The 22,210-nt window shown below is 49.2% G+C and overlaps 1 protein-coding gene across 1 annotated transcript in view; it reads left to right on the forward strand.

Annotated features, from left to right (window-relative positions):
* Positions 1-22,210, forward strand: part of LOC311514145 (butyrophilin subfamily 2 member A1-like) — a 54,104-nt gene that overhangs the window by 18,650 nt on the left and 13,244 nt on the right. Inside the window, exons 4-13 of the mRNA XM_084616566.1 lie at positions 2,268-2,549; positions 4,409-4,516; positions 6,404-6,436; positions 6,734-6,766; positions 6,868-6,900; positions 9,355-9,375; positions 10,752-10,778; positions 12,660-12,686; positions 20,330-20,362; positions 20,457-20,489. Coding sequence (XP_084472692.1) covers positions 2,268-2,549; positions 4,409-4,516; positions 6,404-6,436; positions 6,734-6,766; positions 6,868-6,900; positions 9,355-9,375; positions 10,752-10,778; positions 12,660-12,686; positions 20,330-20,362; positions 20,457-20,489 — 630 coding nt within the window. The remainder of the gene's footprint in view (positions 1-2,267; positions 2,550-4,408; positions 4,517-6,403; positions 6,437-6,733; positions 6,767-6,867; positions 6,901-9,354; positions 9,376-10,751; positions 10,779-12,659; positions 12,687-20,329; positions 20,363-20,456; positions 20,490-22,210) is intronic.

Below are 22,210 nucleotides of genomic sequence, written 5' to 3' on the forward strand. Positions count from 1 at the left end.
CTCTGTACTCTGCGAATGCTTCTAAACTTTGCTTTGCAAGTGAAGGTTATGGAAGAGTTCAGCTTTCATCCATGTCCATTAGGTGGTTCTTACTTCTGCTCAAACTATCAGTCCCCTGGGTTATGTAGCAGTTTATCCATGGTCCTTAGAGAAAATGAAGGATCTGCACATATGATAAAATAGCAATGAATAAGAGACAGTGGGGCCAAATGGACTGGGAGTCAGGAGCCCTGGGCACTGTTCCTGGCTTTGCAACTGAACTGTTTTGTGGCCTTGGGGAAATCTCTCTGCCTCGGTTTCTCGTCTGTGAGCAGTGCCCAGCACGCTGGCATCATGATCTCAGTTTGGGCCTCTAATCTCTATCATAATTAAAACTGGCTGAACTTGTGCAGGCTTTACACTCCAGAACATAGGGTTTCTCCGTCCATCGGTCTGTCTGTAACACAATAACTTCTGAATGCCACCTCTGATCAATTCCAAAATTTTAGGGAATTTTCTTGGCATCAAAGGCTAGAATTCTGTTGATCTTGGGGACAATCAGAAAACAAAAATGGGGGGCATATGGAGCTGCTATCTGTTGATGGCACCCATTAACACCTTGAAGCATGACTGCCCTGCTCACCCTGCCAACAGAGTTTATCATGTTGACACCTCCAGTGATAGAAGAGAAATAATTGTTCTCCCTCCGTGGGGTGGATACTCAGCCAGCAGGGGCAGCCAGAGGGAGAGCAGAGAGGTGGAGACTTCCTTCCTTCCTTCCTCCTTCCCATTGTCCTGCCTCCTCAACACCTGCTCCAGATGGGGGAGAGGGCACCAACCATCCACCCTACCCTTCCAATCTATGGGGGAGAAGAGACACCCAGAAACCATGGCATGATGGGAAGGATGAGGACCCAGTGTGGAGGACATGGAAATAGGACAGTAAAGGGACAGCGTGGGTGGAAGTGGGAATGGGAGTGTGCACACAGAACCCCTGGTATGTGGGGGATTGGGGGGAGTTGCAGGGAGTCCCTGAAATAGAGGGGGATGGGACAGTGACTTGTGGGGGGTATGGAGGTATGCAAGGAGCCCCTCATGCATGCGATGCACTCAGCCTAAACAAGATACAAAGTGTGTGAATTAACACCTTTGTGATTTCAGTGCAAGTCTATGTGTGCGTCTTTTCAGATTAACAGTGTCCCATTTCACAACTGATTTAAATTAAATAAAAATTAGACACCCCTCATCCAAAAGAAGAGCGTTACACGCTGACTTGCACTGAAAGAACCAAAGATGTGAGTTGAAATTGGTTGGGTTTTGCTGGTACCAGTTTGTGAGTCGTCTAGCCCTGAGACTCAAACACTCTCATTAACGCAAGATTTATTGAGACTGGAGAGCGTCGATCATATTAAAACAAAAAGAAATGGTCTCTATAACCAATCTAGCCTGACACTACAGAGCTCTTCTAGGCCTAATCCAAAGCCCAGAGCGTCAATGTGAGGCTTTACGCTGTCTTCAAGGGGCTCTGGATCAAGCCTTGAGAGTGGATAGAACAATACCATACATTGGGGTGGCCAACTTGAGCCTGAGAAGGAGCCAGAATTTACCAATGTACCTTGCCAAAGAGCCACAGTAATATGTCAGCAGCCCCCCATCAGCTCCCCCCACGCCCGTCGCTCCCAGTGCCTCCCACCCACCAGCAGCCCCGCTGATGAGCGCCTCCCCGCACCTCCCGATCAGCTGTTTCGTGGTGTGCCGGAGGCTCTGGGGGGAAGGAAGGAGGAGCGAGGGCACAGCAGGCTCAGGGGTAGGGGGCGGGAAGGGGCGGAGTGGGGGCAAGGCCTGTGGCAGAGCCAGGGGTTGAGCAGTGAGCCACCCCCCGGCACATTGGAAAGTTGGCCCCTGTCGCTCCAGCCCTGGAGTCGGTGCCTAGACAAGGAGCCGCGCGTTAACTTCTGAAGAGCCGCACGGGGCTCCGGAGCCCCAGGTTGGCCACCCCTGCCAGACATCATCTCCTCCTTACCCTGGTCAGTGCGGTTACATCTTCCAGGTGTCCCAGACTTTCCTAGTTTACAAGAATCCATGTCCTCCCCTGATTCCCAAAGGGGTGTTCTCCCAGGCTGTCCCCAACTCCGGTAAGGGTTCACTGCTTAACTGGCCTATCACACTCATGGACTCACATTCAGTTATTAGTTTAATAGAAAATTTCTTGAAGATACTGTCATGAAACATTTGGCTCATAACACGGTATTGTAGAATTAACATCAGTTCACTGCATTCCCCTCCAGGTTTGGGCTCTGGCCCGGACATCTCTGTAGAGGGACATCAGGATGGAGGGATCAAGGTTGTGTGTCGATCATCCGGATGGTACCCACAGCCCGAGGCTCAGTGGAAAGATCTCCATGGGCAGCTCTTACCATCAGCCTCTGAAAAAATATCCCAAGAGGCCAATGGCCTGTTTCAAACAGAGATTGCCATTGTTCTAACAGAAGAGTCCAACCAGAAAGTGTCCTGCTGTGTCAGGAACCCGCGTGTCAACCAGGAAAGAGAGGCAACAATTTACATAGCAGGTCAGTGCCCATCCATGCCGCACATGGATAGACTGAGACACTGTAGATGTTAGTGTGGAGTACTTACTAGAGTGTCTCCTATTAGTAAAAAGAAGAGGAGGACTTGTGGCACCTTAGAGACTAACCAATTTATTTGAGCATGAGCTTTCGTGAGCTACAGCCCACTTCATCCATCTTGAGCATCCTCAACTCTCTTTGGATGTATCTGGTGACTAAAAAATAGTTCTGTAGAACGTCTGTGGACAATCTAGACTGACATGTAAAAGCTACCTCGAGTTAACTGACAGTTTACTCCAGGTAAAAAACTCTAGTGTAGACAAACCCTTGACTTCAATAGTAGCTGAGGGTGTTTAGCCCCTTGTGGGCTTGAACTCCATTGGCCAGAAAAAGTCAGCAGCCAGCAATCTCCTTTCTTCTCCGTGGGGCTGGAGGGGGAATTCTCCTTTGTTCCCAACGGGAGTTGCTGGGTGTTGAGCATTTTTGAAAAAAGCTAGCCACTAAAGTCATTTTCCCTGAACAGTGGAAAAGGGCCCTGGTCAGGATCTCAGCATTGCTGCTTAGACTGCATCTGAAAATATCCCAACAGTGTAAGGGCTGCACTGTGGATCCCCTACTGGACTTCAGACTCTGGCAAAACTCCCATTGCCTTAAAGAGTTAGAACTGAGGGATCAAACTGTAACTTGTATTGAATTGCACAAAAGTCAGGAAATGCAGAAGTCCACAGCCAGCATAACCCGGACCTCCCCTGGGCATATAGGTTGTTTTTTGGTTCCTTTCATGAGCCTGCTCCTGCATTCATTGTACAACGAAATCGTTGGGAGATTTGCTAGGCATAAACAATCAAGCCTATAATGTGTAAATACAAAATGTTATCTGAATCCATCTTAACGTTTTAGAAAACCAGCTGCAGCCCTTCCTGGCTACCCTATGGCATGCCCAGTGTATCAGTTTCACAGAGTCACCTTTGACTCCCTTCCTGGTCTTCCTTGAGGGCACCCAGTTAAGCTTTCCAGCTCCCAGTTGTCATCTCTTTTAGGCAGATACCTGCATCTCTCTCCCTCCAGACTGGGGGCTTGGACTTGCAGTCCCCTCTGCACCGCACTGTGATTCCCCCGGCAGGTCTAGTCAGGCTCCAGCACCTGTCCATTTGCTCACCCAGGAAGAAAGCCCTGTCCCTTGAGTCTGTTTTAACTGCCTTTTATTCCGAAAGTCTCACTTTGTCCCCCAACCTCCTGGAAACAGGTAAAACCAGTCCCTCCCCCTATTCCCCAGAAGGTCAAGCTTCAAGGACTGGGGAATTTGCATAGCCACTGTTGGGGAATATTGTATGAATCACCCCCTAGTGATTCTAGATTCTGTAGGAAACCCCTGCCCCCAGTGAGCAAGGAACGCACCGAGTATGTCTACACTGCAATGTAAACCCACCCTGAGACTCAGGCTTTGTTTGTTATTAAAATCCCTGTGTGGTTGAGCTTCCCTGAGCACCGGAGAGTCTGGAGCATCAGTAACTGGTTACAGCATTCTGATCTCGAGAGCCAGTCCACACTGACTGCAGCCCTGACATCCGTTAGAGAAGCCTAGGGGCTGCTCTAAGTTACACCAGTGGCAGATGGGTGTAATGGAGCTCTGCCGTGCCCCCTCCCTGCCACTAATATCCCCATTCTCATTAATTAACCATATTTAGTAACCAGATTAGCACTTGGAATTTCATTGGCTTAATAATGAAACTCAAAGGAGTCACATTTCAGGTTGTATTTCCCTGTGAGATTCTTTTAACCAGCCACAGTGTCACCATTTTCTCAATGTCCTGTCTTCATTCTACATGCGTTTGTTCCTAAATCAATCTTATCTCTTGCAGATCTCTTTTTTCCGCGGGTCTCTCCCTGGGTGGTGGCTCTGGGGGTGATCCTGGCTCTTCTCATTGCCCTGGCCATCTATTGCATCTGGACACAACACAGAGCAAAAGGTAAAGTAACAAGAAGGGAGAATGCAGTGTGCTAGGGGAAAGATTTGCATCAGCCATTACTGGGCAGTTGCCATCCACAGCCATTTATCTCCAGCTGCGAGGATTGCTGGTGCATGCATCAGTGTCATCCCGAGTGGGATTTCTGAAAATGTGCCTCCAGAAATTCTTTCTGATGACATGGAACCACACTCTGGGTCCAATGCAAAATTAGGCATCATTCCCAGAACACCTCTGTATGCCCCTTGTGGAAAGAGAACAGGAGGACTTGTGGCACCTTAGAGACTAACAAACTTTTTAGCGCATAAGCTACAGCCCACTTCCTCGGCATCAGCGAAAGGGGTGGAAAGGTAAGTACAAGCAGCATGCTGAAGCTCTGATTCCACATGGCCAAAGTCTCAGAGTATTTAATTCATGTCATTAGCTCTGTCAGTGGTGTCGGGACAAAAAACAATGGCATGACCATATGGAATCAGACCACAGGTCCATCCAGTCCAGTGTCCTGTCTCTGACTGTGGCAAGCACCAGCTGCTTCAAAAGGAAGGTGCAAGAAGTCCTGCAGTGGCCAGTTATGGAATAACTTGCCACAAGGGAAGCTTCCCTCTACCTGCCATCAGTTATGCTGAGGCTCTGAAGCGTGAAGGTTTGTGGTCCTTCCAAAATGAGAGAATAACCAGAGAGCAAAGATTCTCTTGGAGGCAATGGCAATAGGGTAAAGAAAGAGCTGAAGTCCTCCTCCTAGTCCTCCAGGGGCTCAGAAGGTAATTTGGACTCGATAGACAGTCAAGAAATCTCCGCTGCACCTTGAAGCAGGAAGTCCATCTTCATATGGACTTGGATGACCTACAGTTAACAGCATGGGCATCGGAGGAGACGTGCAAGTCTGCAGGGAGTATCCAGACAGAACTCAGCCTGGGAATTTCATTGTATTACATTTCAGAAGTGGGGGGAAAGAGAAAGCTCTCTGCGGCATGTTCTGTCTCTTTGTCTGTGACGTGCCCAGCACAATGGGGCCTCATCTCTGGATGCTACCGCATGACAAATAATAAAGACCACAATGTTCTAGTAATCTCAGCTACACTAGCTTTCTTCCAGGGTGATTATAGGGGTCCTACAACCTAGCACCACAGAAAGGTGGGTAACAGCCTTAGTGGGGTTGTGTAGGCAGGCATATTGGACTCCCCAGCTGAGTATTGTCAGGCGTCAAGTTTCTTCATATTGGCCAGATGACACAAGCCTGCCACTACCTCGGAAAGACAGCCTCCAAGCTCCTGCTGCATGTCCCTTATGGGCTCAAGACGACATGAGCAGCCAGCCAGACAAAGGCACCTCCACTCCCTCTCTGATCTAGGGCACCCACCACCTGCCCCAGCCCTACGGGGGGCTGTTTCCCAGGTATCACTAGGGCCAGGGGGCAGGCACCAGCCACAAGGTCAGGAGCTGGCCTAGGATGGAGCCAACCAGATCCTATCCCTTATCCAGCCAGATCAATGCCCCATTACCATTGCTCACTTCCTGCCCCCATCCCCACAGTCAGGAGGTGCGGGGAGCGGTGGCCATTCAGGGGATGGGTACAGAGGGGAGCAGACAGGGAACTGGATAAACAGAGACCTTCTCTACCCCACTCCCACAACAGCCAGATCTGACAGGAGTGTGATGGGGCCCAGGCAGTGAGGATGGCCCCTTGGGGAGACACGCAGAGCAATCCCTAGGAGTGATAGTCAGTGGGGCCCAGGCAGTAGGGATGCTGAGTGAAGGAACATCGAGACAGATCTGTCTGTGTGTCCTGTTTGTCTGTCTGCCTCGCTTGCATAAATTACATGAATAGCGGGAACTGCACCGTGAACACAACAAGGTGAAATCTCACCTCTTTTTCTCCCTTTTCTCTAGAGACCCTGCAAACTGATATGAAGAAACAGAAGGGTAAGTGTCTGGACCCACTACATTACCTGAGAGTCGGGTCATCTCAAACAGAGCAGGGCGAAATCTCACCTTTATTAACGAAGTACTCGAACAATTTACCAAGGGTTGTTTGTGGTGGATTCTCCATAATTGGCAGTTTATAAGTCAAGACTGGATGTTCTTCTGTAAGAGCTGCCGTAGGAATTACTGTGGGGCAGTTATCCGGCCTATGTTATATAGGAGGTCAGACTAGATGATCACAATGGTCCCTTCTGGCCCTAGAACCTATATATCACCTCTGCCCTTTTATCCCTCTAGGGATTCTGCTAACTGAAATGGAGAGTGAGAAAGGTGAGTGTCTGGGCCAGTTACATTCGCTGGGATTGGGGGGGTGGTCACCATCATTAACACGGCAGGGTGAAATCTCACATCTCCCCCTTTTCTCCCCCTAGAGAAACTGCTATCTGAACTGGAGAAACAGAAAGGTCAGTGTCTGTGATCCACAAAACCCCACTTGGCTGACGCCTAATCGTGTAGGCATCTAAACTCACCCAGGGCATAAACTGAAGCTATAAAAGTTCTCCAGTTTGTTGTCTAAGTTTCTGTCTCTGGGCCTGCATGCTGCTGTCTCAGGCTAGGCATCTGAGCACCTATCTCCCACCTGAGCCACAGCATGATCGACGAACCAGGGGAAGATGGGTGGAGGAGTGTCTCTCTCACCTATGGGGCCTGATATGGTAGTGGTGGGAGCAGAAGAGGACCTCCCTTATAACCTTTAACCCAACAGTTAGGGTACCCACCACGGTTGTGGGAGACTTTGGGTCAAGTCACCCCTCTGCCAGATGAGAAAGGATTTGGACAGGGATCTGCCACCTCTCGGATGAGTGCCTTAACCACTAGGCAATGGGCTATTCTGACATGGGGCTCCCTCTATCCCTTTTGCTGAAGTTGTTAAACTTAATTCAATATTAAATGGGAATCACTATAATCCTCCTTCCCCCTGACCATTTTGTGTGGAGTAACAGCTTCCGTACTGACCAGCGGTAATTCGACCTAAGTTACGCTACTTCCGTTACGTAAGTTATTGTAACGGAAGTTGACGTAACTTAAGTCAACTTACAGCGGTGTCTACCCCGGGCTATGTCGACGGGAGATACTGTCCCCACTGACTTCCCTGCCACCACTCAATCACCAGACCCGCTACATCGATCATTGATATATTGATCACAGCAGTGCCGATTTAGCTGGAAGTATAGACAAGCCTATCGGCATGAGCCATACCATCTTCCATGGAACGACTCAGTAACCTAAGCCACCTGACTGCGGGAAAGGGGTTCCCAGCTTTGGGTCACTAGCAGTGATGGGCCTCTCTCTCCAGCCCAAGGCACCAAACCCCTGAGAAAGGCAAACACCCCTGTTATTGGCATCTCCCATTGGCTATCTTTGGCAGCTGCCTGCCTCGTGTGCTGGCTTTTGTGGATGCCATTCTAAAGGGCCATCTCTTGCCATTCATTGTATAGGAAGCCGGGGGTCAATGACGACCACCTGCTGACAGTGTGAGCCTTGTCTGTGCACACCAGAGAAAACTCTCCCCCAGGTTCTGGCAATACCAACTCTGGGCTCTGCAAGCCCCACTCTCTCTCTCTCTGCGGACTAGCAATTTACACACCCCAATTTGATACACTCAATTGCCCAGTCCCTTGTCAACTGGACACCTGTAATGCACACCAGTCCACCGCCTCTGTGGAATCAGGGCACCCCAGTTAACTGGCTTCACCTCATTTCAACACTCGTTACTTAGAGTAAAACCAAACAAGTTTATTTTACAGATCTTGAGATAAAGATTCAAATAAAAGCCAGTAAAAGGATTTGCAAACATAAGGTTACAGGTAAAAGAAAAATAGAAAATGCAATCTTATGGTCTGTACATCTGAAAATACTTTCCTGTCCAAAAAGGTATTTCTCACTCAGTGGTCCTTCCAAACAGTGCTTATCCAATCCATAAAGCCCAGATCCACCCTTCATGAGACACTCCTGCTAGCAGAGTCCTCTTCCATAATGGATAAGATCTTGTGCACTTTCTTCTCCTCTTATACAGTCCTAAACTATAGTCTTTTCATAATCAGGGTGTTTCCCTAACTTCAGCTCAACTCTGATGGTCCCCTAGTCAGAGTCTTCTCTTGGGGTCCATTTGTCTTTGTAAATGCTTACGCCTGCATCGGCCCCAGACTGTAAACATAGGGATGGCCTGGGATGTTAGTTGTTCTGAGACTCACCCAGCCTCAGGTGAGCTGTTCCACCTTCAGGAGTTTTGGTGAACACAATATTCTCCGTGTTACAGAACTATTTTTTCCCTTGTACAGACATCTCACAATAACTGTGAGAATCATCTAGGTGTTAGCTTTAGGCAGAGACCACATGTGACCCTCTCTTTGATGAACTATCAAGAAGATCAGAGAATCTCATCTGAGATGAGGTAGATGGTGGGAAGGGACCTCAGGAGGTCGTCTAGTCCAACCCCCTGCTCAAAGCAGGACCAATCCCCAATTTTTGCCCCAGCTCCCTAAATGGCCCCCTCAAGGATTGAACTCACAACCCTGGGTTTTAGCAGGCCAAAGCTCAAACCACTGAGCTATCCCTTGTCAGACACTTGTAATACGCCTGCTTGGGCATGTCTCTGTCACAAGCCAAGGCCCCTAACTCAGGCTTTGTGGATCTCATTGTTTTCCCTATGATTTTTCTGGACACCTAGAAGTTAGGCTCTGTGATGCTCAGCCTCACAGCACCTAAGAGCCCTTGTGGATCCAGGCCTATGGCCTCAGTATAATATAGACTAGGGGAACAGATAGGAAGGAAGCCTGTGTGTACAGTGATCCGTAGGGGAAAAAATACGGCTGTAAGTTTGCCATCACTTAATGTCTCTCGTTATTTATTTTTAGAAAAGCAACTTTCAGACAAAGGTAACATTTCTTCATTACACTTTAAGGGGGAGGGATGGGGAGGAGAGGGAAAAATCTCAAACTTTGCAATGAATTTCTTGGATCTTCCGGGCAGCTATTAAGGGATCTCACTATGAACCGAAATTTAGATTGGTTTGTTCTGTGTGCAAGGATGTTCTCCATCTTTGCCCCTTACTCAATATGTCCAGAGTGTAAATGCTTCCAAAGTCCCAATGATTTTCAGCAGAACTTGGCTGCCTAAGTCACTTCGGCGGTTTTGAAAATTTTACTGACAGTGGCTGGGAGAAGGCTGGTGCTGGGAATGGAGTTATGAATTTCCAGCCATTCAGACAACGAGGCTGAGATTTTAAAAGCTATCTAAGAAATCTGGATGCCTGGCAAATTCCTGTTTGAAAAAACACCTTTTTACTTGTTAAAACTTTATTTGCTATATATAACAATTTATAGGTAGTTTTCAAAAAACCCTTAACTTCAAGCTAGCAGCTTTTATTTGGGGATAGTTATCTGTGATGAACTGTCCCTTAAATGTATATTCACTAAATGTCCCAATCAAGCAAAGTACTTAAGAATCTGCTTAATTTCTTTGCTGAACTAAGCCCTAAAAACCTGTGCTCTTAGGGATATAGACGTGGCCAGCGCAAATCAGACCAGGGCCCACCTAGCCTGGGATTCTGTCTCTGACTTGCACTACCAGCCGCTTCAAAGGATGACGTGAGAAATCCCTAGTGGCCAGTGATGGGGGCCGATCTGTAACCCCTTGCCCACCTGTCACGGGGAGGAGGAGGGGGACATAGAGCTGTCTCATGGAGCCAGGAAGCCCTGACCTCTGGTCCAGCTTTCTCTGTGCGGTATCTGGTGTGTGTAAAATATTACATGTAACAGCTGGGACAAGAGAAGTTGGGTGACTTTCCCCACAAGTGCTGTGCTCTGCTTAGCATCTTAAGGAAAAAAATCTCTCAACGACAGTAATAATACCAGTGAGCAGAGGTGAAAGTAAGCCGGTATGGTCCAGTACGCCGTGCCGGACCGGACCAGCTTCCCCAGGTTGGCACTTTAAAGGACCCAGGGCTCCCCACAGTGGCCAGAGCCCCGGGCCCTTTAAATCGCCCCTGAGCCCCAAGGCTCCCAGCTGCCTCTGCAGCTGGTAGCTCTGGGGGTGATTGAAAGGGCCTGGGTATTTAAAGGCCCCGCCTCTTCCAGTTGAGGCCACGCCTCTTCTGGTTGAAGCCACGCCCCCCTGCGCAGGACTCCGGAGTACCGGTAAGTCCTTTAAGTTACTTTCACCCCTGCCAGTGCGGGGGGATATTACTTGTATCTTGACTATTGCACATTAACTTTTGTGACTCAGGATTAATTCACATTGTCTTACTTTCCAGCGGAATATGAGGCAATGGCAGGTAAGTGTGTTTTTACTAGGTTCCATAAAGCTCAATCTTGGAAAGTGATCACTGAAAATGCTGTATGCAAAGACGCTTAGTATAAAGTAAACTAATGTGTGTTACTTGTTACAGTGACACACAATACAAGGGGAAATCCAGGCCTAGGACTGATAACATACAAATATACAGATATTAGCTAGAAATAATAAATGGAAAATTTGTGGCACTGAAATATGAATATTAAGTTTTATTTTTCACATTAACCCTTGAAAAATCGCAAACAAACTTCACTTTCTGTCTTCAGAGAGCTCTTGTAATAGTAAGCAGAGGTAAATAGTGAGGTGGCAACGTTTGCAGAGGATGCAAAAGTACTCAAGATAGTTAAGTACAAAGCAGACCGTGTTAAAAAGGGATCTCACAAAACTGTGTGACCGGGCAACAAAATGGCAGATGAAATTCAGTGTTGATAAATGCAAAGTGATGCAAATTGGAAAATATCATCCCAACTATAGATAGCTCTGGTCACCCCATTTCGAAAAGGTACAGAGAAGGGCAACAAAAATGGAATAAGGGTACGGAACAGCTTCCGTACAAGGGGAGATTAAAAAGACCAGGACTGTTCATCTTGGAAAACAGATAACTAAGTGGGGAGATATGAGAGAGACCTATAAATGGTATTCAAATGGGTTCACCCAATAAAATTAACAGGCAGCAGGTTTAAAACAAACCAAAGGAAGTATTTCTTCACACAGTGCCTCTGGAACTCACTGCCAGGGGATGTTGTGAAGGCCAAAACTATAACTGGTTTTAAAAAAAGAACTAGATAAATTCATGAGCTTACGTCCATCAGTGGCTGTAAGCAAAGATGGTCAGGGATGCAACCCCATACTCTGGGCCTTTGACTTCCAGATGCTGGGCCTGCTGACAGGGGATGGATCACTTGATGATTCCCTGTTCTGTTCATTCCCTCTGGGGCGCCTGGCACTGGTCACTGTCGGAAGACAGGATAGTGGGCTAGATGCACCTTAGGTCTGACCCAGTCTGGCCGCTCTTAACGATAATTATCTCTGACACAAAAGACTCAACCCTCCAAATTTATTAGTTTAGTCTCTAAGGTGCCACAAGTCCTCCTTTTCTTTTTACGGATGCAGACTAACACGGCTGCTACTCTGAAACCTGACAAAAGAAGAGGTCTTTGAACTGGAAGCCAGAATCTCTCATATGCCAAGATCTGCTTGGAGTATTGTATTGGGGGAGGGGGCCAGTTAGGGAGTTGGTTATGGCCCCTGAATTCTCAAGATGACCCAGCATCAATCACTGCAGCCCCTGTTCTAATTTACTCCAGCTGTCTGTGGTCCCTGAATATTGGCTGTGTGATCCAGTTCTGCCCCTCTGCCCAAACCCTATGATTCCTGACATGCCCCTATGCCAGAGGAATACTCGGATGTCCTGTTAGGGCCCAGTTCCCTGCGTGAAGTGACCAGAGCAGGGGAGGGAACCGGGCCCTTTTTCACTAAAGGCCCAATTCTGCCACCCTGACTCACATGAGTGATCCTTACAGGTGCAGTCCCATTGATTTCTAGGATACAGGTTATGCAAGATTGGGTACAATAAAGCAGAAGCCCTGATTAATAATTAGGGGTCCAATCCTGCTGTCCTTACTCGGGCAAAATTCACACTGAAGCCAATGTAATTTGGGTTTAGAATGGGGTAGTTTTATCGTTGATAATCTCTACTAATGGTTTATTTGTGCTTTTATTCCTTTTTCTCCCTTTTCGTTCCCATTGACCCCTCCGGCAGAACAAAGTAAGCTCTGGTTTTAGTTTTTGTAGCTTAATTTTTTAGCAATTTTTCTCTTGTTGAGTTTGTGTATTTGGTGTAAATTCCCATTTCTGTTTCTTTCAGCACGTGACAAAACCCAAAGATTCACAGGTAACTAAAGCTGATACTAAGTGATGCTCAGCCCTGTTTCCCCAGGGGTATTCCCTCCCTGTAACCCTCCAGGGCGGGAGGAGTGTCAGTGACAATTCTTTAACTGCTCTCTGTTTCTATTTTGTAGCACCTAGTTAATGAATTGTTTATTTCACTGTGAACCATTTCTGGCAGAACATCCAGCTAACGAACTTATCCAACCCTGCTGAATGTGATGGCAGATACTGGATGAAGAGGGAAAGGGCAGCTGGTGGCTCTAAAAAGGTTGCTGCGGTGGGGAACGAGGGAATCAAACCTCCTCCCACCAAATTTAGGGCTCCTTGACATGGAGAATTCGCAGGGACGTTTGTGTGAAATAGCTAGGGTGTGGATTTAATACACAACAGCTACTGTGTACTAATGCCCCTTGTGGACACTCTTATTCCAAACTTCTGTTCTTCCAAAGTGGATTAACCTAAACCAAAGAAGAGCATTCTTAGTATGCAATGAGAGTGTCCAAACAGACAGCTAGTGCTGAGTAGCTATTCCACACTAGCTACGTTAAGGGCTTGTCTACATGGGGAAAAGCCAAAAGTTAGCTCCAAGGAGAAGAGGAGATGCATCTCATCTTGTCCAGTGGACCACAAGCCCTGACTACCCCCTCCTTGGCTGTCCAGGCTCAAACTCCCCCATGACGGCTCTACACTGCAGATGCAGACTGCAACGTGAACAGCTGCTGCACCTGGGAAATCTGAGAGCAGCATAAAATGACCTGAATTTCATACAACATTAAAAGCCAGATTCTGCTATCCTTGAGCAATGGGACACTGAGCAGTCTCACGCCTCGAGTAAGTGTGGCAGAATCTGGTCCTAATACACTTATTAGCAGTAGAGTTCGGCCTAGAGTTTCCAGCTAGGCTAAGGGCCCCAGTGCTGGAAGCTGTAAAGACACATAAGAGAAGACCATAGAATCACAGAAGATCAGGGTTGGAAGGGACTTCAGGAGGTATCTAGTCCAACCCCTTGCTCAAAGCAGGACCAATCCCCAATTAAATCATCCCAGCCAGGGCTTTGTCAAGCCTGACCTTAAAAACTTCTAAGGAAGGAGATTCTACCACCTCCCTAGGTAACCCATTCCAGTGTTTCACCACCCTCCTAGTGAAAAAGTTTTTCCTAATATCCAACCTAAATCTCCCCCCCTGCAACTTGAGACCATTACTCCTTATCCTGTCATCTGCCACCACTGAGAACAGTCTAGATCCATCCTCTTTGGAACCATCCCTTCCCCAAAGAGCTACCAATCTAAATAGACCAGGCGGACACAGGGTGAGGGAGAGGACGGACAATTCCTCCCATTTCACAGGTGGGAAACTGAAACACGGAAAGATTCAGTGACTTATCCAAGGTCACAGGGAGAGTTTGTGACAGAGCTGCAAACTGGACCTACATCTGCTGGCTCGTAGATCAGTGCTTTAACCACAAGAGAATCTGTTCACTATTGCAATAACCAGAAGGACACTGGGCTGGAGTGAATGTAGAGGGGCAGTGACAGGGAGAGGGCTTGGGGAGCTGAGTCGCACAGTGTCAGGGGACTGTCACATAAGCTGGTCTCGTGTGCTGTGATTGGACACATGGTGCGAATGTGCAAGGACCGGTTAGTGCAGGAGTAATGGGAGGGGCAGTCGGTGCTGGGAAGCCAACCGAGAGCAGTGGAGGAAGGAAGGTGGAGGTCGCTTGATGCTTAACAGCAGATGTAGGGCGTGCCGGGGGGGAAGAAGACAGCAGTGTCCCCCCAGGCGTGGCCTCAGGCCCTGGGAGACTTGCTGGCTGCTCCAGCTCAGGGTCTCCAGCAGGGACCATTCAATCTGGTGCCCAACTTGCTGCCAGAGCTCCCAGCCTCTGACCCAGCCCAGCCCCCAGCCTCCCCTGCAGGCTCAGCCCGTGCCAGGGCCCATGCGGAGCTGCTGGGGCTGCTCCTCCCCTCGGCCCCTGGATTCTCTGTGCCTGGGACAAACAGACGGGCAAGAGGGCAGGGATTTGCTCCGAGACCCACGCCCTGGGCTGCACCCCGAGGGCAGAGACCAGCCAGGGCCGGGCAGCAGAGTGCCACCATGCTGGGATTAAGCCTTTCCTTCCACCCCTTCACCCCCAGCCGGTCGGTGCCACTCGACTCCCATGCTCCGATCCCAGGGACCCCCGAGCTGCCAGAGACAGAACAAAGGGCTGCTGGCCCCAAAGGGCTCCCAGTCTGAGTGCAGACGAGGCCCAGGAGGAAAGCAGCAAATGCTTTGCGCGGGGGGCGGAGGGGGGGAGAGTCCCAGTATTGAACCAGCTGCTCCCTGGGTCTGTCTGGCTGGGTCTGACAGAGTATCGTAGTGACCCTGCTGGCTTCGTGCCGGGCTGTGGGGAGGCGGTCACTCCCCGTTCAGCATCGAGTCAGCAGGGTCACTGTGATACTTTGTCAGACCCAGCCAGACAGGCCCAGGGAGCAGCCTGACGTCAGGAGAAAGCAGGCTCAGGTGAAGCTGGAGGCTGTGGGGAAGCAGGAGCCGCCTGGGAGCTGGGGTGGCTGGATACGGGGCCAGGAGCCCCAACACCGTCTGCCCACTTAGAATCATAGACTATCAGGGTGGGAAGGGCCCTCAGGAGGTGTCTAGTCCAACCCCCTGCTTAAAGCAGGACCAACCCCAACTAAATTCTCCCAGGGGATCCTGCCCATCCGTTCCCTGAGGGAGTCAAAGTCATAGAATCATAGAATCATAGAATATCAGGGTTGGAAGGGACCCCAGAAGGTCATCTAGTCCAACCCCCTGCTCAAAGCAGGACCAATTCCCAGTTAAATAATCCCAGCCAGGGCTTTGTCAAGCCTGACCTTAAAAACCTCTAAGGAAGGAGATTCTACCACCTCCCTAGGTAACGCATTCCAGTGTTTCACCACCCTCTTAGTGAAAAAGTTTTTCCTAATATCCAATCTAAACCTCCCCCACTGCAACTTGAGACCATTACTCCTCGTTCTGTCATCTGCTACCACTGAGAACAGTCTAGAGCCATCCTCTTTGGAACCCCCTTTCAGGTAGTTGAAAGCAGCTATCAAATCCCCCCTCATTCTTCTCTTCTGCAGGCTAAACAATCCCAGCTCCCTCAGCCTCTCCTCATAACTCATGTGTTCCAGTCCCCTAATCATTTTTGTTGCCCTTCGCTGGACTCTCTCCAATTTATCCACATCCTTCTTGAAGTGTGGGGCCCAAAACTGGACACAGTACTCCAGATGAGGCCTCACCAATGTCGAATAGAGGGGAACGATCACGTCCCTCGATCTGCTCGCTATGCCCCTACTTATACATCCCAAAATGCCATTGGCCTTCTTGGCAACAAGGGCACACTGCTGACTCATATCCAGCTTCTCGTCCACTGTCACCCCTAGGTCCTTTTCCGCAGAACTGCTGCCTAGCCATTCGGTCCCTAGTCTGTAGCTGTGCATTGGGTTCTTCCGTCCTAAGTGCAGGACCCTGCACTTATCCTTATTGAACCTCATCAGATTCCTTTTGGCCCAATCTTCCAATTGGTCTAGGTCCTTCTGTATCCTATCCCTCCCCTCCAGCGTATCTACCACTCCTCCCAGTTTAGTATCATCCGCAAATTTGCTGAGAGTGCAATCCACACCATCCTCCAGATCATTTATGAAGATATTGAATAAAACCGGCCCCAGGACCGACCCTTGGGGCACTCCACTTGATACCGGCTGCCAACTAGACATGGAGCCATTGATCACTACCCGTTGAGCCCGACAATCTAGCCAGCTTTCTACCCACCTTATAGTGCATCCAGCCCATACTTCCTTAACTTGCTGACAAGAATACTATGGGAGACCGTGTCAAAAGCTTTGCTAAAGTCAAGAAACAATACATCCACTGCTTTCCCTTCATCCACAGAACCAGTAATCTCATCATAAAAGGCGATTAGATTAGTCAGGCATGACCTTCCCTTGGTGAATCCATGCTGGCTGTTCCTGATCACTTTCCTCTCATGCAAGTGCTTCAGGATTGATTCTTTGAGGACCTGCTCCATAATTTTTCCAGGGACTGAGGTGAGGCTGACTGGCCTGTAGTTCCCAGGATCTTCCTTCTTCCCTTTTTTAAAGATTGGCACTACATTAGCCTTTTTCCAGTCATCCGGGACTTCCCCGGTTCGCCACGAGTTTTCAAAGATAATGGCCAGTGGCTCTGCAATCACAGCCGCCAATTCCTTCAGCACTCTCGGATGCAACTCGTCCGGCCCCATGGACTTGTGCACGTCCAGCTTTTCTAAATAGTCCCTAACCACCTCTATCTCCACAGAGGGCTGGCCATCTCTTCCCCATTTTGTGATGCCCAGCGCAGCAGTCTGGGAGCTGACCTTGTTAGTGAAAACAGAGGCAAAAAAAGCATTGAGTACATTAGCTTTTTCCACATCCTCTGTCACTAGGTTGCCTCCCTCATTCAGTAAGGGGCCCACACATTCCTTGGCTTTCTTCTTGTTGCCAACATACCTGAAGAAACCCTTCTTGTTACTCTTGACATCTCTGGCTAGCTGCAGCTCCAGGTGCGATTTGGCCCTCCTGATAACATTCCTACATGCCCGAGCAATATTTTTATACTCTTCCCTGGTCATATGTCCAACCTTCCACTTCTTGTAAGCTTCTTTTTTATGTTTAAGATCCGCTAGGATTTCACTATTAAGCCAAGCTGGTCGCCTGCCATATTTACTATTCTTTCGACTCATCGGGATGGTTTGTCCTTGTAACTTCAACAGGGATTCCTTGAAATACAGCCAGCTCTCCTGGACTCCTTTCCCCTTCAAGTTAGTCTGCTTTTCTGAAGTCCAGGGTCCGTATTCTGCTGCGCTCCTTTCTTCCTTTTGTGAGGATCCTGAACTTGACCATCTCATGGTCACTCCTGCCCAGGTTGCCACCCACTTCTACTTCCCCTACCCATTCTTCCCGGTTTGTGAGCAGCAGGTCAAGAGGAGAACGGCCCCTGGTTGGTTCCTCCAGCACTTGCACCAGGAAATTGTCCCCAATCCCCTCCAAAAACTGCCTGGATTGTCTGTGCCCCGCTGGATTGCTCTCCCAGTGGTCAGTTGCTCCTGGTGCTCACCTGTGGGTCACCATTGGGTCAGATCCTGCTGTGAGGGTCCCACACAGACAGACTGGAGAGAGCGAGGCTCTGTCTGCATGGGGAATAGGCAGCAGTTCTGTTAAATGGCCACCAGTTTTACAGACTCATCATAAGATGGTACCCTTGTCGTCCCCCCCGCCCCCTCAGCTGGCTCAGGGTGGCCTGGCAAGCACCCTCCCTCAGTTTCCCCTCTTGAGCACTCCTTAAGTTACTCCACACACCCCAAAAGGTGGGACACAAAAGTGCCCTGCTGGGGTCTACTTGATACGAGTCCAAATAAACCAGAAAATAAAATCTCTTCCTTCTCTGGGCTCCAGCCACTGGCTCTCACTCTAACTCCTCAAGTCAGGAGCCCTCAGCCCTCCTTCGCAGAGCTGGGTTCAGTTCAGACTCTGTAGCTTCCTTCTCTATAGGCACTTTCCCCAGCCGGGAGCAGCTCTCCAGCCTTCAGTCCTGCTTCAGCCACTACTAGGAGCTCTTAATTCTCCCTGAGGGGAACCCCTCTCTCCAGGAGCCCACCTTCCAAGCCCCTTGCTCTGGCGAGCTTCTCCCAACCAGCTCTCCTGGGAGCTCTTCTGGTAGCATCTTTCTGTCTCTAGGATCCCTTCAGCTGAACCCTAGTAATCCTTTATTAGGCTTGTTAGCTAATTAGCTGCCAACCGACCACCTAGGGTGGGTCTGAGTCGGCTCCTTCTCCCTTATAGGAACCGCTCAATGAGCTAGCCCGCATTACACTCATATTTTGCTGAGCATGTCTGAGCTCAGTTCAGGTCAATTCCTCGCCTACTTGGAGCTAAATGCAATCAGCTACTTCCACAGGGAGATGGGAGAGTCACACAGGGGTCACTACAGTAGTGCTCAAACCAATTTAAGTCAACCCAGTGTACTTTCCTCGTGTAGACAAGCCCAGAGGCCCTCTTGAGTGGAGCAGGCTCTGCAGGGAGCTTTGCACTCATCACCCTGCTTGTCTCTGTTGGAGTGAGAGTCACTTAATAAAGATTTGTTCGACCCATCTGCTTAGTAAGGCAAAACACTCACCACGTGGTTATCAGTTACTTATAAGTAATTGCTCATTAGGATGGTCTCGTCAGTCTCCTCCAGCACCGGACAGTACAGCTTTAACCTCCCTTTGTTGTACAATTTTTATCTTTTTGTTCTCTTCACGTATACATACATATTAGTCTCATTTCCATAAAGAAAAGGAGGCCTTGTGGCACCTTAGAGACGAACCAATTTATTTGAGCATGAGCTTTCGTGAGCTACAGCTCCCTTCATCGGATGCATGCCGTGGAAACTGCAGCAGACTTTATATACACACAGAGAATATGAAAAGATACCTCCTCCCACCCCACTGTCCTGCTGGTAATAGCTTATCTAAAGTGATCATCAGGTGGGCCATTTCCAGCACAAATCCAGGTTTTCTCACATCCCCCCCACCCCCATACACACACAAACTCACTCTCCTGCTGGTGTGTATGGGGGTGGGGGGGATGTGAGAAAACCTGGATTTGTGCTGGAAATGGCCCACCTTAATTATGCACATTGTAGGGAGAATGGTCACTTTGGATGAGCTATTACCAGCAGGAGAGTGAGTTTGTGTGTGTGGTTTTTGGGAGGGGGGCGAGGGGGTGAGAGAACCTGGATTTGTGCAGGAAATGGCCCAACTTTATTATCATGCACACTGTGTAAAGAGTTGTCACTTTGGATGGGCTATCACCAGCAGGAGAGTGAATTTGTGTGGGGGGCGGAGGGTGAGAAAACCTGGATTTGTGCTGGAAATGGCCCACCTGATGATCACTTTAGATAAGCTATTACCAGCTGGACAGTGGGGTGGGAGGAGGTATTTTTTCATATTCTCTGTGTATAAATAAAGTCTGCTGCAGTTTCCACGGCATGCATCCGATGAAGTGAGCTGTAGCTCACGAAAGCTCATGCTCAAATAAATTGGTTCGTCTCTAAGGTGCCAAAAGTACTCCTTTTCTTTTTGCGAATACAGACTAACACGGCTGCTCCTCTGAAACCTAAGGAGAGTCAGAGGTTCAAAATCAGGGATGCAGAGGGGGACACCAAGCAGAGAATCCCAGACAGTGCTCCTCAAAGGTCCACCATCTCCAAAGTCAGGAGCTAGGGCCTTTCAGGAGATAGGCTCAGAGGGCAGCAGAAAGGGAACTGGATAAACAGAGACCTTCTCTCCTCCCTTCCCATGACAGCCAGATCTGATGTAAGTGGATCTGGGGCTCAAGAAGCAGGGATGGCTGCCATGGCCCAAAGAGTGCATAGCATAGGGGACAGGTTGAGTCATCCACTACTGCAGTTCGGTCTCGGGCAGCAGGGATGCTGAGTTCAGGGACCTCCACAGACAGACAGATCTGTATGACCCACGTGTCTGGCTATGTGTTCTTGTTTCTCTATTTCATAACTACAGCAGAGCTGCATTAAACAGTAATAGGAACTTCTTCATCAATGTGATGGAATGAAATCTCACCTCTCCCTCTTTTCTCCCCCTAGAGACCCTGCAATCTGAACTGGGGAGAGAGAAAGGTCAGTGTCTGGTTCCGTTACATTAACTGACATGAGGCTTATTCTCAAATACAACAGGGTGAAATCTCACCTCTTTCCCCTTTTCCCCCTCTAGAGACCCTGGAATCTGAACTGGAGAGACAGAAAGGTCGGTGTGTGGGACCAGTGCCGTGGGTTAAAGGTTATATGTGACTGGTTCCCAAAAATGTGGCTCAGTGTAAAGATCTTCATAGGGCACTCACCCCTGGGACATGGCTGCCCATGGGAAATGATGGCTCGGGCTGTGGCTATGGGGCTGTGTGGACTGCAGTGGGGACATGGCAGAGCAATGGGAAGCAGTGATGGGTGGGAAATCAGCAAACCCTCATTTCAGTAGGGGTTGTGGGGGAAGGCATTTGCACAGAGACAAGTCTGATGGGGTGGGAGGGGGCTACACGTGTGATCTGGAGAAAGTGCAAAACACACATTACAAATAACCTACTAGTGTTTGAAGGAGCCCAAGCGGTGAGATTAGGGCTGCTCATGCTGACACAGACAGGTTCTTAAGGGGAAGGGGCCAATTGTCCTAATAAACCCCATGGAAATGATAGAAACAGCACCCTGTGCCTAGGGCCTGAGTAGCCCTAGACCAGCCAGGCCAGGGTCATTGCTGGTAACTGAGACTTGTCCAGTGTTTAGCAGGATCCCTCCCATATTCTGGCCCTTCTGTGGCCATGTAAAGAGGGAAGGGGCAGGATTTCACCCTAAGTGACCATGGGCTGTGTTTCTTTGTTTTGGTATCCAGGAGGCATTTTGTATTGGGGCGGGGAGGGAAGGGGGAATGTATTTCCTCTCCCTTTCCCGTTTTAGCATGCATTTAGCATGCATTTAGCATGCATCCTTTAATTTCAGGTAGCTGCCTCACTGGCTCCCCCAATATCTGCCATTGCCCCACTGTCCCCCACCCCAGTATCTGCCCTTGCATCCAGCTAGGACAGAGAAGCACATGACCTGGATGCTTCTGCTAAAATGATCAGCACTAAGATAAGAAAAGTCACTCATTAGTGTCAGCATCCCAACCCCACTGTGATGAGTGTGAGCAGCAAACAACGCTGCTTGCAGATCTCCCTGGGTTGGGGCACTGCTTACACCCAGGTCACTTGCAGAATGCTACCTTCATACCCAGAAAGGCTGCACACTTATTAATACATGGCGGGGGAGATTTTCACCCCCACTTCAATCCTTTATGTGCAGTAAAAGGACCAGAGCCGTGTAAAAGGGCTCCAGAAGGCTTGGATCCAACTGCGGGAGGCACTGCAGAGAACCCACTCGAAAGCCCGATTGTACGGGTGTATGGGAGATGGGACTGGGAACAGGAGGGGTATTCGGGGCGAGGGCCACAGCACACAGTGAAAGGCTGCCAGAACTGAAGGCATACGCTAAGCCACAAAAATACCCAGTAAGAGCGCTTACATGGTGCATTGTACCCATAAAACAAGAGTGGTTTAAATTCCCACCTTACCTTACACTGGTGTAATCTTCCCCTGCAGAGAAGCCTCGAGTTAAACTGGGGGCTGCTTTGGCATCCAGAGCACCCAGGATCAGGAGGATGTGGGTGGGGTGACTTAAAGTCACCTTCGCCCTCACATGCCCCTGGGCTGCAGGTTCCAAGCACAGAATCTCACCCTAAGAGTTTAAACCACGGAGCACAATTATGTGGCAATTCTTTAACTAGAGGGTTGCAGACTTCATTGCTTACATAGGCCCAGGGGAGTATCCAGCTGGGCTCCTCGGCCCCCCCACTTCAACTGGGTCCCGCTCCCTCTGCCCCCAACTCTGGCCAGAATCCCACTGATTTTGGAGAAAAGCAGAAAACTGGAAAAACTAATT

The sequence above is a fragment of the Lepidochelys olivacea genome, assembly GCF_965140295.1.
Source record: "Lepidochelys olivacea isolate rLepOli2 genome assembly, chromosome: 28".
NCBI lineage: Eukaryota > Metazoa > Chordata > Testudines > Cheloniidae > Lepidochelys > Lepidochelys olivacea.